General features: G+C 61.8%; 1 protein-coding gene across 8 annotated transcripts in view; it reads right to left on the bottom strand.

Moving 5' to 3' along the window:
* Positions 1-1,345: 1,345 nt before the first annotated feature.
* Positions 1,346-17,055, bottom strand: part of BRD1 (bromodomain containing 1) — a 58,610-nt gene continuing 42,900 nt past the window's right edge. For 5 of the 8 annotated variants that reach the window (XM_060305593.1, XM_060305592.1, XM_060305595.1 and 2 more), the window contains 7 exons: positions 15,956-16,216; positions 10,760-11,254; positions 4,711-4,846; positions 4,177-4,304; positions 3,751-3,860; positions 3,410-3,564; positions 1,346-2,780 (listed from right to left, as the gene is read on the bottom strand). In XM_060305593.1, coding sequence (XP_060161576.1) covers positions 2,597-2,780; positions 3,410-3,564; positions 3,751-3,860; positions 4,177-4,304; positions 4,711-4,846; positions 10,760-11,254; positions 15,956-16,216 — 1,469 coding nt within the window. In that variant the 3' untranslated portion in view covers positions 1,346-2,596. Of the gene's footprint in view, positions 2,781-3,409; positions 3,565-3,750; positions 3,861-4,176; positions 4,305-4,710; positions 4,847-10,759; positions 11,255-15,955; positions 16,217-17,055 lie in introns of those variants that run through there. The other 3 variants (XM_030855590.2, XM_060305596.1, XR_009565320.1) reach the window with 3 other exon arrangements.

Here is a 17,055-nt window from a genome sequence, read left to right as displayed (position 1 = left end):
CAGGAGTGGGGAGTCTGCCCTACCCGCAGAGCACGCCTGGAAGGGGGACACCGAGAGGACACGTCTGGGGTGGGGGACCCCAGAGAGGGCTTGTTGCGGGTACGTGAGGATCCCTGTCTGCTTCGGGGAAACCCTGAGTGCCGCCCACAGAACTGGGGAGGAGGCCACACCGCGTGGTTGGACCCTGCCTGGGGGGACAGGGCCGGGAGCCCCAGTCACACGATGAGCACCGTCTACACTGCCTTGGACACGAAACGCCCCGGCGCCGGGCTGTAGTTCTGCCCCTGCGCTGGGAGCTGGATGCCGGGGCCACGCAGGCCTGCCACGTGGGCACTCCGGAGGCTTGGGCCCCACTGCTCAGACCACAAGACCCCAGTGTCCCCCAGAGTCCCCAGCCCTGCGGCCTCAAGTCTGCAGGGCCAGGGCCCCAGGCAGCGGGTCACACGGGACTAACTGCAGGTCTCGAGGAGAGACCACCGGCCTCCCGGGGGGCTGGGCTCCAGCCTGAGGCGCCCCAGTGTCCCTGCTGGGTCCTCGCCCCCAGCTGCCCTTACAGACCCCCCTGCGCTCTGAAGCTGCCCCTTCTGCCCACCTGCCCAGAGGCCCTCCAAGAAAGAAGGAAGCCACAGCCAGGAGCCCCAGGGCCCCCGGGGCTGGATCCAAGAGGGCAGTGGGACCCAGGAGGTCCTGCTAAGGACGCGGGGCGCCCTCAGCCCCACCTGCCAGGCCCCTGCTCGGGGTTGGGGCCGCGGCACAGCCACGCCCTGGGTGGGGTCGGGCGGCCAGTGCTGGGTCGAGTGAGCTTCTGAGACGGGGGCTCCTTGGGGCTGCCCCGGACTGGCAGGGGCCCCAGGTACGGGTGAGGAGCTCCCGGGACACTGACTTCGGTGCTGACACCACAAAGCCCCAGGCGAACGGGGACAGGCTGGACGCCCGCCCAGTGGGCCCGAGCGGCGGCAAGGGCCAGCTCCAGCAGGGCGGGCTGAGCTGAGCGCGCAGGAGGCCCCACCAACGAGCCCGGACACGTCCTGGCGGCCAGGATGGCGGGGCTCCGTGGAAACCACAGCAGCAGGACTCGGCGCCAGAGGACGCCGCCAGCAGAGCTCAGGCCGCGGCAGCCCCTCGCGACCTTCAGCGTGACCGTGACTTGGGACAGTGGGGGCAGAGGAGGCCCCAGGTGCAGCTCCAGGCTCCGGCGTGAAGACCCCGTCCCTCCATCCCTCCCGTCCCTTCTCCGACCACAGCCGGGGGCCTCGCCCGCGGTGACGTGGCCCCAACAGGCCTTCCTCGAGGACCCCAGAACCACAGCAGAGAGAAAGCGTCCGTCAGACACGGGACAAAACTATCAAAGGAAGATGTTTTATTTTCAAGTTTCTATGGAGATGTTACAAACGATGCAGACTTAAAAGAAAAAAAAACATTTAAAAATTTTAAACTACCATTTTAAAATAAAAATACGATTAGGTAAAATAATAAATAATGACATCCCGCGACACTTTGAGATGAAGGTGTGTCGCGTGCCTCGGCTGCAGGGACCCTCGCCCAGCCCCGGCCGGCCCCCAGGCTGCACGCCCACCCGGCATTCTAATGGTGTAGGAATGAAAGGGACACACCGTCCAAATCTTGACTTTATTTTTTAATATAAAAAATGCCATTTTGGAAACCCACCCTACCTTTTCCCCTAACATAATGCTTTACCTCTTAAAAATAAAAAATAAAGTACTAATTCTATATACATCACGTGTACCATACAAAAATGTATCCAAAGTTTCTATTGCTACCAAAGTGTCCTAAATTAAAACAAGTTACAGAAAGCCCCTCATTGTAAACAAAAGATTACAAGTTACAAAATCAAAGAACACAGCCAGAGTCATTTGTACAACAACCAACACATCCTGCTCCCGAAGCAAGTTGGATTTTATGTCCTGTATAAAACGCATATCAATATACTTCTGCCAATTTATCTCTCGTTATAAAGCAAATGATACACTTTCTACAATAAATAATCCGCTGGGAGGCACGCCCGTGGGAGGCTGGCGCGGACAGGCGGAGGCTGGCGCGTGGGCGAGGCTGGCGAGGCCCAGAGGAGGCGCTGCCCCAGCCCTCACGGGGGCGGCGGAGTGTTTTTGGTGATTTGCAAGTGATGCGCGCGGCATAAGTTTGTTCTCCACCTCTTTCCACAAAGTACCATTCAAAATAATGTCATTTTCTTTCTTAAAATACACATTTGTCATTGTAAATTTACATCCCGTCTATTAAATAAGTGGTACTCTGTGTAAAGAGCATGATTTACAACATTATTAAACATTCAGAAGTCTTTAAAAAAACAACAAGAAACAGCTACAGATCAAAGAAAGTGAGGCCGGCAGCGCCCTCTGGAGCGACCCGTGAGGGGCACAGAGCTGCACTCGGGGGACGCGCCCACGCCATTCACAGAGCGCCCAGACGGGGATGATTTCATAGAAAACTGGGAAATAAAACCTCCCCCTCCCTGGGAGAAAGAATTAAACTACACCTAAAAATCAGAATAAGTTAAGTGGTGAACAATATACAGTATGTACAGCGTATCGACACTATGGACAAGGCCACAGCCGCGTCAGTCTATGTCGCTGAGGTCACTGGCCGGCTCCCCGTGCACGCGGCTCAGGTGGTTCATGGCGCGGTCGAAGGCGATCCTCACCGCCTTCCGGATGCTGGAGTTCCTCCCCTCCATCATCTTCAACTTGTCTATCGTCTCGTCAATGCCAAGGGGAACCATCTTGGACTTCGGGAGCCACTGCCTTTGAAGGAAGAGAATGCACTGTGAGGATGCGCAAGCGTCAACCTGCCCCTCGGCCACCGCACACACACCCGGCCTCCACGCCATCGGGCACTTCAGGCCAAGCGGCATCGCGGAAAGCGCCCGAGCACGGGATCAGTGGTCACCTCCTCTATCAGCGTCACTTCCCGGGGGGCCGCTGCAGCCCTCGGCCGTCCACGCCACACCTGAGTGGCCACCACGGGGCACACGCACACACACAGACACACGCACGACACGTGCACTCACACGGCAAGGAGTGGAGGGCAGGGCCACGGGTCCGGAAGACCCGCTGAGCCACAGGGAATGCAGCAAGGGGGTTGCCCGGGTCAGGGGGCAGCAGGACACACAAGCCCAATGCAGCCGCACGGGACGCCGCGGCCGGCTCCCCACCGAGCAGCCTCGGCACAGAAAGGGCCACGGTGCGGAGGACAGACGAGCCCGGCGCCAGAAGGGCGGGGGGCAGTTCCCGCGCGCACTCAGGTCAGGGTCTGGACCGCGGCCCGTCGGGGCCAAGGCAGGGGCATCCGCTGGCAGAGCACAGGTGTCTGGGAGCCCGTGGGAGGCCCGTCGGGACCACACGGACCCACCCAGGGCCCGGCGGGCACTCACCAGCTTCTCTTGTTGTCGAAGAACAGGACGAGGAAGAGCTTTTCGTCCGCCTTGGTCTGCATGTGCTCGCCGACCTTCAGCACGTCCAGCGGCGGCGCCGGGATGGTGACCCCGTTGTGGTGGCCAGGCACACGCGGCATCTTGGGGTCGATGATCTGCCGAGGGAGGACACGGGGTCGCGGCGCAGCCCTCGCACCCCGTGCCCTGGAGCAGGCCAGGGCCCGACGAGAGGGGGTTCTCAAGGAACTCTGCCCACACCCCGACACCCCCGTGTGCGTCTCCCGGCAGGTGGTCACAGGACGCCTGTCCCCAGGGCCCGGGGACACGGCCACGTGGCTCACCAGGGCCGGGTACGAGGGGTAGCCGCTGCACTTGGCCCACACGACCTTCAGGGGCTCGAGGACGGAGGCCGCGGCGTCAGTTGAAATCCACATGCTGTTCTGACCAACTTCTGAGGAGAAGAGGAAGAGAAAGGAGTGAGAAGGGCAGGGCCCCCAGGACCCAACACGCTGCACAGCTGAGGCCGCCCCAGGGTGGCAAGACGGGCCTTGGGGGTGCGACCGGCCCGGCCTGAGGGCGCGAGAGCCCGGGGGAGGCAGAAGGCCGGCCCAGCGCCCACAGTGCTGCTTAGGGCCTCCGCACCCGCCCTCAAGCCTAGACTCCGAGTCGCCCTGCACCCCACCCCTCCCCCAGCTCTAAGGCCTCCGGCCCCCAGGTCCCCAGCATCTCCCACTCCGCGCACAAGACGGTGGCGGGCGTGGACGCACCGGCCGCGATCCGGGCTGCCTTGGCGTAGTTCCCGTTCTCGATGCAGGAAATCAGCGCGCTGCGGTCCTCCAGCGTGTGCCTGCGGACCAGGGCGGGCTTGCCCCGGCCGCACGGGGGCGCGCTAAAGCTTCAGGAGGGAAAGAGGGGCCCATCAGAGCCCGGCCGCGGGCCCTGCACGAGGGGAGGCGGGGAGGGGTCAGGAGGGAAGGGAGACGGCAGGGCCGTGCTGGCCACCTTTTTTTTTTTGGGCCCCACTGTGTGGGATCTTAATTCCCCGACCAGGGATCACTCCCGGGCCCGGCAGTGAGAGTCCTAATCACTGGACACCAGGGAATTCCCAGCCACCAACTTGGTAAAGGCAAGACTCGGCAGGAAAACACCAAGTATAGACGTCACTCAAGTTAGACTTCTATGGGGTTTGCCTTCCCACTTCTGGTGAAATTCTACAAAGCAGATCACTGCGGAAGAGACACTGCCCCCGAGGGAGGGACGGAGGGAGGGCGGGCGGGAGGGCGGCTCGGGGCGGGGCCCACCTGGAGTCGCAGAGCGGGCTGCTGCTGGAGGAGACGCTGGACTCGGAGGCGCAGCGGCGGCGGGGCGCGGCCGTTCTCCCCGGGGCACCGCCCAGCTCCTGCTCGCCCCTCGCGGCCCCAAAGCCATTGGTGAGCCCTGCAACACAGGCGCACGCGGCCCTGAGCTCAGCTCCCCGCAGCAGGTACCCGCACCACCACCATCTCTAAACCGGGACAACGCCAGACAATCGCGCCCTGCCCACCCCAGCACCCAGCACGCTCAGAACACGGGGACAGGGGCACAGGGGGCACCTAACGGAGATGACAAGGCACGGCGAAGTCAGGGCACACTGGTCTCCAGAAGGTGCTCTTAAAAACAGGCCCCACAAAGGCAAGGAGGGCCTCCTGCGACTCCTTCCTGGACGGTCAACGCCCGCCGACAGAGGCCCCAAGTCTGGGCGGGGGCCCCCGGGGGGTGGGAGGGGGGGGAGCCACGGGCTTCTGGGGGATCAGCACGTCCATGTCTAAGGAAAACCTTCTTTCAAAACAAAGCACTAGCAGGAGCCCCCAAAAACGCTCACGACCTCCTGAAATCCAAGACAAGCGTCTCGTTCACGTGGGCGCCCTGTGTCCAGACGCCACCGAGACCACCAGCACCAAGGCACACGGGTGAGGACGCGCCACCAGGGGGCCAGAACCCCCCAGCAGCCCAACAAGCCAACGGCTTCACCTTAGCACCTGAGAAGTGTTTCAATCGAGGCAAATCTCAAAGCCAAACCACACATCCTGCCCCCAAAAAGTCTGACGCCAGCAGGAGGCAGGAAGACACCCCAGGTCAGAAGGGGCCGCGAGCTGCCGCCTTTGTCCAGCGCTGCCAGGCCCAGCCCGGCCCCTCTGGGTGCGGCGGCTGCAGGGAAGGCGTGTTTTTCCCCCAGAAAAGAATCCCACTCCTCGTGCTTCAAAATTTTTTAAATCCATTTTTTCAAAAAATTTTTGAAGTAGTTAAGCCAGATTACAGGGGATTCTCATCTGCTTCACGTTACTTTCCTGCAAACAAAGGGAAGTGAGTAAACCTAGACAGACATCCGCGGGCAAGTACAAATGCAGGAACAGAGCGCGCTCTGCTGCTCCCGAAGAGAACAGAGCCCCCGACTCTCCCTAAGCGAGCCAGTCAGACGTCCTGCTCCATCTCCGTCAGACCTGACACCACTAGCTACAGGAAAAGCTTAGCGTTTTCCGTTTCAAACCTAATTCACATTGTACCTGCAGGCAATGGCGGGTGCTGCACTCATTTTCAGAACTTGGACCAAACCACCTCAGGAAGGCAGGCCCACGAAACAGAGCGGCTGGGCCAAGGCTGCGGGGCTGAACCATGGCCGCTTCTGGTGGTCCCAGCCCGTGGGGCCCAGGTCCACCAGGAGGGGCCACGCTCACACAGGCGCAAGCCCAGCACCAGCGCTGCTACAAGATCCCACCTGTACCCCCCGGGGAGGGCCCAGGACAGCACCCGACACTGGGCCAGGTCCAGACGCACCGTGTGGCGACAGCCCAGGGGTCAAGGTCACGCAGCCACCAAGCTGCTCCAAGCACAGCCAGCGTGGACGGCCTCCCCCTGCGCCCAACCTCCCGCCGGCAAAGCGGGCTGCCCATCCGCCTCTCCTGGCAGAGCAGGAAGAGGGGCCCTAGAAGGTGACGGGGAGTCTCACCGCCTGTGACAGGTACCCGGCGCCTGAGAAGAGCTGGGGCGAGCAGTGCATGGGGCCTGCCATCCGCGACCCCCCCCCCACCCCAAGGCAGGAGGCGGCAGCCAGGAATGGCAAAAGGAAGGGCAGCGCGCCCGTCACAGGACACGCGTGGTGAAGGTCAGACGAAGGACAGGCCTCCTGACTACGGAGAAAGGAGAGGGGAAAGCGGCCCCGGCTCCAGGGCACCGAGCAAGCCTGCACTCATGTCGTCCCCGGGAGACGGCACAGGCATCACCCACATGGCACGCATGGTGACAAGTGACACCAGGGGAGAAAACCCAGAAGTGGGGAGTCCTCAGCTGGGAAACAAGAGGACACACGCCTCCAGGGTGACCAGCTAGTCACGTATGGTTTTCCCCGTGTCACGCACTGAGCAGCAGACAAGCCCAAGGGCACGAGGCCGCGTGGCCAGAGCAGGGCCAGCCTCCGCAAGCCACCCCACGCCACCCAGAGACCTGCAGGGACCTGAAATGCCACTCAGTAGGGCAGGGTCACAGGTCTGCACAGAAGTGGGCCCAGAGCCACAGGCAGACACAGGTGCCCCCGCAGTGCCTCCGAGAGCCAGGTTAGTGCCGGGTGAAAAGTGCCTTCAGGGACCGGCCAACGCCCCCCAGACATGAGCTGCACCCCCAGAGCCCCTGGGGATCAGGGTTGACGCCTCGGGCGATAGAGGAGGCACCCCGGAGTCGAAACTCCCTTCTCTGCCCCAAAGGAGGGCATGCCGAGCGGGGAGCCCCGGCCCAGCTGCAGCTCAAGGTCGTCCAGGCGCCCCCAGGCCTCCCGAGACGCGGGTCATTAGTGGCTGCAGCGACCTCCATCCTGAACGTCTCGCACCTGCCAGGTGGCAAGAAGCCTCCAGGTGCTCCCACAGGGGTGCCGGGCACCCGAGGTCCACCCCACCACGCCCTCGCCGGGCCATGAAGACCTCCTGGACGGCAGCCCAGCAAGAGGCACAGCGACAGGAGCGGCTGCGCCCCCTGCCACCACACGGTGTGGACGCAAGGGGTCCCCTCACACGACACAGTGCCAGGGCCAGTGGGCACAGGGACTGCAGCCGGCCTGTCGGAACAGGGGGCATGCCTGTTATTTTGGCTCCAAGATTTTATTTTTACTGTTGGCAACAGAATTGCATTTTTTATGCGTTTTTCCACCTTTCAATAAAAACACAGAAGCACATCAAGTAAGATCCCAACACCCTGCTTTTGCCCAGACCGGCTCCAAGAAGACGCAGCAGCGTGCAAGGCTCGCCAGGACGCCCAGCACGGGACGCCCCCAGGCCCGCAGCCAAGACGTCCGCTCGTGGCGACCAGAGACAGAACTGTGCCTCCCCGAGAGCCCCGGGACGAGCGGGAGAAGAAGCCAGAGGAGAGACAAGCGAGGGCGGGCGGGCCCGGCGGGAGCCAGGAGGCGCTAACAGCAGACAGCGAGGGGACACGGGGCTGATGCCACGTGGTCCGGCACCGTGTGTGGCCTGCACAGTCCTTCCCGAGCCCAGCGCCCAACCCAGAGCCCCTGGTCATCTCAGACCGGTCCTGCGCCGGCCGAGGGCGGGTCAGAAGCTCTATCCACGCGAGTCATCTGTGGACGCAGCACGCTCTCCAGGCACCTCGGCCCAAGGCTTCCTTCTGCATCGTCACCCTATCCACGGGGAGGCCGAGCGACGTCCCAGCCAGGTCCCAGACAGCTGGAGGACGGGCGCCGCCCCGGCACCTGCGGGCTTCTGGCTGACTTACAGAGGGGTGGGGGGGGGGCACGGCTCCTCCGAGGGCTGCTGTTTGTGTTTTTGTTTGGAAGGCGGCTGAACGGATGCTTCCAATGTCATCCACAAGAACTGGGTGAAACGCAAGGGTGCAGGGACCCTTCTGCGTTCCAAAATGACCGCGTTGCACAACTCCAGTCCAAGGTAAGAGAAAATAATTAGGATTCAAAGAGTGAACTACCCAGCGTGTTAGTAGTTAAAACGAGAACCTGGAAACCAGCGAAAAAGCCGTTCAGTCGGAACGCAGGCCCCGCAGAGCAGCCTCCTGCCCGAGCAGCCTGCAGACACGGCGACAGACGCAAGCGCACACGGCCCGCCACGCGCACGACGGGAGCCGCGCGCAGGCATCTCAGGCGAGGAGACGGGCAGCACGGTGTCCTGGCCTGGGGCCCACGAGCCAGTGGTCACAGAAAGAAGCCGGGAGACCACGCAGGGCCTGGCGGCACTGCTCCAGGAGCAGCAGCCAGCGTGCCGACGCCGCCCGCGGGCGCTTCCGAGGAGAGGCCTGAGTGCCCGGAACGAACAAGGCGGGGTTCACCCTAACCTGGAGGCCTTGCAGCACACTGTGGACACCCGCGGGCTCCCTACGAGGCAGAGCACGCAGACGGACCCTTGGAAAACAGAAGGTTCGGAATACCCCAAATCCCGAGACTGCAAAGACTGCCGCTCGGGGCAAGGGACCCAGCCGCGGAGCCCACGAGACGCCCGGGCGACGGGCCAGCCGAGTGCCGAGCAGACACTGAGGACTCACCGCACACCACTGCAGGCACCGCCGTTCTGGAATGGGAAGCAAAGGGCTCCGTCTGAGCCAGGCCATAGGGGTCGACACCTCGGACGCGCCCCGGCCCTCATGCAAAGCCTGCGGGAAACTCCCGGCCTCAACCATCACCACTGAACACCTGCAAGATCCTCGGCTCAGCCGCGAAAACCGGAAGGAGCGGACGTGATTTTCTACACACGGAAACCGGAAGGAGCGGACGTGATTTTCTACACACGGAAACCGGAAGGAGCGGACGTGACTTTCTACACACGGAAACCGAGAGAAGCGGACGCGATTTTCTACACACGGAAACCGGGAGGAGCGGACGTGACTTTCTACACACGGAAACCGGAAGGAGCGGACGTGATTTTCTACAAGGGACCTTTGGTGAGGGAGTCCAACAGGGCCCCGAAAGCCCGGCGGTTGAAGGCCCATGGGAGGCAACGGTTCCAGAAGAACAGCCGGGCGGCGAGGGCCACGTCGGGGCCTGGCAGCCCACCCCCCGGACACCAGCTTCGCCAGGGGCCCCTGACCGCAGTGCCCTGCGAACGGTGCACCAGAACACGACGCCCTGACTCGCCTCCCGGTGCAGATGCCGGGACCCTCCAGTGCGCTTGAAAACCAAGCCGAGGCTCTTTCGCTAAATTCGGCCGAGAAAGGCCCCAGGCTAGTTAAGGAGCCCCGAGCACTGACACAGGCTCCACTGTATCTGTACCCTGGACACACTCAAGCAGCTGGCAGCACTCAGAAATAAAGTTTTAACAAATTATCAAAAAACACCAACTTGATATTGATCCATCGAACTAAAAGCACAAAATGTAACGTTTCAATAACCCTAATCACGTGTGCAAAAGTTTACTGTGGAAGGACAGCCAGCCAGGCGACACACCTCCCCGCACGCCGGGCTGCAACTGCCCGCCCCTCCAGGGTGGACGCCCGGGACCGAGGCACCCAGCCGGCCCCACGAACCCGTGGCTCAAACTGAGTCAACCGCCGGAGGAGGAGACGCACTTCTCTGCCTGGATGCGGCAGACAGAGCAGCAGCGGACGCGAGCCGGCTCTGGTCCACGTCCGGGACCAAAGGGAGCTCAGACCGCCCCCAGGAGACAGCCCCGCGGGCCCGCCGCCGTGGAGGGGCGCGGACGGCAACCGGCTAGGCGACCAGCACAGACACCCCTCGCCTCCTGGCGGCACGGCTGGAAACTGGCTCTGAGAGAGCGGGAAGGTGCCTCGGCAAACAAAGCCGAAGGGAAATTCCTGGCGCAGGGCCAGCACAGGGGTGTCTGGGTGAGTGAGTTAGACGATTAAGCCGCAAAAGCTTAGTAGCAAATGAGAAACACTTTCAAGTGTTATCTCAGCAGGAGATAACCCATCGTGGGTGTACCAACCAAGCCACACAGGACAGCGAGAAAATGTCAAAGGACGCTTTAAGCAAGTGGGTGACACGCCGCATTTAGCCCAGACCCTGTGGGCCTCAGAAGGGAGGCCTGCGGGACGCCCGCCGTCACCTGCTGCACCTGGACCCAACCACACGGACAGCACAGCCAAGCGCCAGCCACGCTCAGAAGGCGGCCTGGGTCCAGGCTCTCCAAGGGGAGGGACAAGCAGGGCCCCCAGCCCCCAGGCCCCCCAAGGTGGCGCCACCTCAGACTTATGATTCAGGGCTTCTCAAAGCAAAACACCATCTGTCTTCTTACGTGGACAACAAAGTGCAAAACACCGAAGCTGCTGGCACACCCCACCCCCCACCCCCGCCGCCCACTCCCGCCCCGCCCCGAGACAGAACGCGGCCGGCGCGGCATTTACCTGTGTCCAGGCGCTTTCCCGGGGACCCCTCCTCCACCTCGGAGTCGCCGCAGGTGCTTCGCGACCTTTTTCTTGGCTGCAGAAGAGTCTCCAACCTCGGAAGGACTACAGACAAAAAGGTTTTGGTCCCTAGCTGAGGAGAAGTTGGCTGGGTTTCAGTGTTCTTGGCAGACTTTGGGGGGCTTACACTTTTCGATTTGCAGAAGAGAACAGAAGTGCGTCTGTTTACATCGCTTGATGGCTCCGCCACCGCGGAGGCCGCCGCCGGCGCATCGCCACTACTGGCGAGGGTGGGCTCTGGAGGGTGTCCGATTACCAGTGCGCTCTGAGTGCAAGTGCTATGTGATTCATTACCAAATGTGACTCTTTTGAATAGTTTACTCTGCTCTGGGTTGAGTTCTACTGGTTTGAGGGTTGGTGGTTCTGAATTAGTCTCCGAGTTTGAAGGAAGAGGTAATGCATCTGATGGTTCAAGTTTAGGGGGAGATTTATCTCCTGAAAAAATTATAAATAAAGTGATTTTTGAAAACTGATAATTATAAAATCTATTATAAAACTTACTATAAATGTGAAGTCCACCAAAATACTAATTCAATCAAGGAAACACAGCATCACACACAACTGTCTGCAAGCAGCCGCGGGTTACCCTGTGTGCGCTTCCCTGACACCGAGGCCGCGGCGCCTGGCGCCCAGGTGTCCACAGCTACCCTCTGAAGACAACCCTGAGGACCACCGCACGTGCGCCAGCGTCAAGTCATCATTCGAGTTCATGACAGTTTCTGCAATCAACATCCACTTACCTTGAGGAAGAAAAATATTTCACGTAACTAAGGGGCTCTAAGCGGGCATTCCCACAGTCCTGACCTGGTCCACAAGGTTAGCAGACAGAGGAAACAGCACGTAGACCTGACTTCTGACCAGGGCACTCTAAGTCGTGTCAAAATCAGGGAGTGGTGAGTGGCTGCGAACGATCCAGGAGAGCAGGAACACTTCCCACTCTGTTCTCAGATACACTAACTTCTGTGCCACCTCCAGAGACATTACAACCTAAGTTCTTTCTCCTAAGTCTGACTTTAAATATAAAAACACAACCTCTGGACAAAGACTGTTTTAACCTCTTAAGAAAAAGGCTTTAAAAGTTACTAACATGGGAACAAGACGCCTGAGAGCCGGCCTGTCAGCCCCGGGCCCCGAGAGGCTGGAGAAGCCTCCCCAGGGAGGGCTGGCCGGGGCGGGCACACCCTCTGGGATAAAGCCACCGAGGCTGCTCTCCAGGCAAGGCGGATACTGGCTTCAGGACGTATGACATAAAACCAGAAGACACTAGGTAGTACGTATCATCACAAAGTACAGTTTCTATTTTATGAAACCTGCACATCTCCCCAAAACCGTCTAGAACACATAAGGTTAATATTTTAAATCCAAAGTCATTCTGAAAATGAAAAGCTACACAACTTCTAAGGTTCGTTTACATCTCTGAGCAAATGTTTCGAGAATTCTCCCAACTTATGGTGAGGAGAGCCTGCCAGGCTCGGAGCCCAGGAGGGTGGCACGGAACTGCAGGAGCGCTCTGCCCAGGCAGCTGTGGTCAGGCTCTGCCCCAGAGGGGCCTTCGCTTTCAACCGCCGCTCAAAGCCTGTTAAGGCACGTGACAGCGACGCAGAAAATGAGCAGAGCGCCTCTCCTGGACCACAAGCTGTTAGAAGCGTCCGTTTCAGGAGACACTGACTCATCTTGCGCATGTGTGGAAACGCTAGGGCCTGAGGCCCACTGCTGGCGCGCGGCTGGTGAGGAACCTCCCCCGCCCGCTGCTCGTGACCACGTGGGGAACACTGACCAGGTGGGAACTAGGGACATGCAGAGTGACCACTGGGAGGCTTCCTGTCACTCACTAGGAACACCAAGGGCATCTTCCCAGGGGTGGGGCCCTCCTCCCTCCCTTTCCCCCACCCGCCCCCGGACCCACAGGGGTCTCGTGCTGACCTGACAACAAGGTGTCAGCATCTGCCGCAGCCTCGGCAGGCAGGGGGACGCAGGGGTGGCAGTGCCGCCCCCCCCCAGGCCCCCCCCACTCAGCAAGCGGGCTAGGCGACCTCAGGCCCCACCCCCAGGCTTGGCCGCTCCTGCTGGGGCAGCCGCCGCCCCGCAGCCCCCCGCAGGCGCCCACGGCCCTGGCCGCCCACACACGAGGCCCCGGACCACGTGGTCCACAGCGGACTGCGCCCACACCCAGCCTGTGCCAGCCGCGGGGAACGGGGGGGCTCTTCAGAGGGGCCACCCGACCCTCCCCTCCCTGAAGGCTACGCTATGGCACAGGGCCCTGCAGTCTGCCGGGGCGGCTCACAGAGGCATGTCCCAGGCCTCTGAGGGCCGCGCAGATGCAGAGTGGGCGTCAAGGACAGAAGCTGCTCAGGTGACCCGGTGCAAACCACCCCCACCACCAGCTGCGGGACCCTCGCAGGCCACTGGCCCCAAGCCTCCGTGCCCTCGTCCGTCAGACGAGGACAGACAGCACAGTGACCAATGACCCCGCCGCGCTCGCCACGCTCAGAGCAGGTGCCAAGCAGAGCCCTGGGTGGGGGCGTGGGGGTGCACACGGAGCCGACATGAGAGCACAAGTCCCTGTACAGTCACTGGCTGCGAACAATCACGCCGCTTAAACGCTCGTGAAAAGCGCTCGATTAACTTCCAGAACAAACGCTCTTCGTTCGTGGCATAAACGAATGCAGAGCACCTGAAATCCTGTTCACAGGAGCTCATCACACACAGAACAGCCCGGCGGCTCCACTCGGGGCACCCCACCTGCCCCACTGCTTCGGGGCATCTGCAGGGCAGCTTCTCCACCGTCCACACCCGTGGCGCCAACCCGCCCAAGAGACGCTTCCAAAGCAAAGCCACAAACGGCCCGGGGACCCAGCGAGGCACCTGTCTGGACGCCGTGCCACCGACCCTCCCGAGTCAGGGGCCCCTGTCCTCACTCGAGCCTCCAGCTGACCCTGGCAGCCCCTCTGGAGCCTCCAGGGAAAGAGACGGGCGCAGGCTTAAAACAGCGGAGACAGGGCTCGAACCCGACACTGGACCAAAGCCCCGACAGCTAGAGGCAGAGGCCCCTCAGCGACCCAGGCCCACAGCCTCGGCCATGCCGTCCTCACTGCCCTGCCCGCACCCCCCAGCTGCTCGACGGAAACCTCACCGTGTGTGAAACCGACGACCCGGGCACGAGGCTCCCCGGCTGACGGCCCCAGACCAGCACCGCACAGACAGGCAGAGTCCGCGGGCGCCCGCCCCAAGGTGCGCGGAGCCCCACGCCCGCCGCCCCTGCCTGGCGCCTGACGCCAGCATCTCCTCCCTGCTCAGGTTTCCAACAGAAACCCGTGAACATTAAATCACAACTAAGACTGCGTTTGATGTTGAGAAATCACCACTCTTTCAAGCGCGACGGATCGATATCGTGGTCCTGAGTCTTTCAGAAGATTCTTGAGTTTTGCCCCGGGACGGTGATCCCAAGTACACGTTTCTACACTCGCTCACAAACAGCTGCTTCCGCCGCCTCCACCAACCTCTGTGTCAGCCACACGACTCCAGCCCCAATGTCTGGAGGTCACGCCGCTTCTTCACGGGGGGCGCCCCCCACCCTCCCTGACAAGCCCGGCTGTTTCTCCTCTCCACCCACACCTCTCCTTCCACGTGTCGCTCCTAACCAGCACGGCTCCAGGCCTCCCTGCTCACATCTGCCGGCCGCGCCTCCACCTGCTTCCTCCGATGTGGGCCAGCCCCACGGAACAGCGAGAGGGGCCGCCAGGGACGCCTGCCCAGCAGGAGAGCTCAGAAGCTGATGGCGGACCAACCTGTCGACACATTCTCCCCCCAACCCACTCTTTTGCACAAGAAGAGAAACGCATGCCCTCAGCCGGAGGGGCAGCTCGGGCAGCGGGAAGGGGCCAGCTGGCAGGCAAGCAGGTGCCCATGCCAGAACCCACGCTCCAGGCCCACCCTGCACCCCGAGGACCCCTGAAGGCACAGAAGGGGGCACAGCCCGGGAACCCAGGTAGGCCCGGCTGTCGAAGGTCCCCTTGGGCAAGAGCTCCTCAGAACCAGAGCCCCAAGAGGCAGGGCCGGCGCAGGTGGTGGCAGGGAGGCTCCCCCAGACTCTACGGACCTAACGTAACTCCCAGAACCCAGGAGAAGCTGCAGAGCCTGCAGCTGACAGCGCAGCCATGCACACAGAGAGGCCATCGCGAGGAAAAGTCTGCAGGAGTGACTCAGGGTCGCTCTCTAAGGGAAGAGAGCTCAAGGTTCCAGGTCCTTCCTGCCCCACTGCTGCCTCAGGCAACTGGATAAAAAAGGAGGGGGACACGCAGTACACTGCTCCGCCAGAGGGACGCCCAGCGCCAGCCCACTCATGGGCGCCCATGCAGAGGCACACGCGGTCACCGCCAGGACGTGGCAGGTCCACAAGGCTGGCACCCGTCCACAGCACACCACAGTTCTTTTAAAAAGATAAGCTGTAGAACAACCTGGCGTCTGGTTTGATTAACGTCTTTGTTATTCTTATCTGGACGCGGTGGGGGAAAAAATCAGAAAGACCGTAAAACAGCGGCCAACTGCTGTGCTCGCAGGGAGTCTGACTCCACGTGTCGCTGCCTGAAACGTGCTGACCCTCAGGTGAGGCAAGGAGAGCATGGGGGGGGGGCCCTCGGCCCGTCCTAGAGCTCCAGCCCCCGGAGGGCACCTCCCAGAGCCCAGGCTGAACTGGCGTCCACGGCCCGTCCTGCCGGGGAGGGGGCTCCTCTGGGCGCGCGTCCGGCCCAGCCCTGTGCCCCACACGCTCGGCCCACGACGGAGCACGGGAGGGACCTTCGCACCCCCCAGGCCCTCCGCCCTCCCAGAAGCGAGTCAGTGAGGGCTGAGCGCACCCCGTGCAGGTCACCAGGCACCCAGTGCAACGACTCTGCTCCACTATCCTGACCCGACACACAGTCGTGCCCCCCGTCACTCTCCAACCACCCTGGCAAGGCTGCGGACGACATAGACGGTGCTCCTGAAATAGTTTTCCGGAACCAAGCTGAGAAAAAAGTCTCATTCCATGCCCCAGACTCTCGTTAGTGCCCAAACGCGGCGCGGACGGCACGGACGGCCCGGCGTGTGCCCGGAGGTTTCCGAGCGCTCCTGGCCCGCGCCCCCGAGCGTGCTTACCTTCCTCCCCGGTCTCCTGCCCCAGCTGAGCACCGTCCTCTTCAAAGCCTGCAGTACCTGACTCGGCGGCCGGGGGCTGGCTGTGCTGCTGGCTCAGCTGGCTCCGAAGGGCGGCGATCTCCTTCTTCAGCAACTTGGCCCGCTTGCTCCGCGACCCGCTGGACTTCATGGAGCACGTAAGGTCCAGCATGTCCAGCAGCTCCCGCAGCTGCTCCTCCAGGACCATGTGGGCCCTACTGGCCGGGCTCAGCAACCTGTCCACTGGAAGCAGAGGCACGGCCATCAGAAGCCTCAGACCACCCGGCCGGCCCCACCGGGGAGCCCCGGGCCCCCATCTGCGCGTGGCGCCCACGAGGGCCGCCGCCAGGGGCATACACTGGAGCAGGGGCGGCGCCCAGGGACGCCGAGCCCTCCTGCTGAGACCAGCCGCCCAGGCCAAGCGAGGACTCCGAGAAAGGGCCCAAGGGAGGTGTGGACTCCCCGAGGGCGCCAGCGGGGGGCGTCTGCGCATCGCGACTGGTGTCTGACCTCAAGTCTCAGGCCCAGGCTGCCGTCTGGCTTTTCTAAAACTGGGCTGCAAAATTCACAGATAATTTGGAGTTTGGGGCACATTTACTACAAAAACCGCTAGCAATTTCCATTTCAGCCAAACACCAAAAGTCATAAAGCACAGATTATCTTAAATCAGTGAGAAGCGGGCAAGAAACAAAACAAGTCTACAGAAGCCCCTGCAGATAAAACTGGGACAAAAACGGCAGCGCGCGGCCGCCCAGACAAAGGAACACACCTCCCCCACAGGCAAACCTGTTACTAAAGCGCCACCTCGTCCACGAAGGGAACGAGACGACGGCATAGGGAAACACAGCAGAAGGCATCCCGACAAAAGCCCGCAGGTAAGAAGGTTCACGGAGACAGAAGGCAGGTCGCTTGAGGAGCTCACCACAGCGTCTGGCCCGCCCTCGTGCACCCCAATGCTGAAGGAGGGGCGGGTTAGACTTTGCATCCCTAATTCTATCCTCAGTGAAACCTGGGTGCGGAAGCATACGCAAGCACTTGTGGTGGCTCGCCCGGCTGCTTCCTGCAAGGCCCGACCTCCGCGG

The sequence above is a fragment of the Globicephala melas genome, chromosome 10 (genome assembly GCF_963455315.2).
Source record: "Globicephala melas chromosome 10, mGloMel1.2, whole genome shotgun sequence".
Taxonomy (NCBI): domain Eukaryota; kingdom Metazoa; phylum Chordata; class Mammalia; order Artiodactyla; family Delphinidae; genus Globicephala; species Globicephala melas.
The sequence above is the reverse complement of the archived record's forward strand: the minus strand, read 5'-3'. Positions and strand labels throughout refer to the sequence as shown.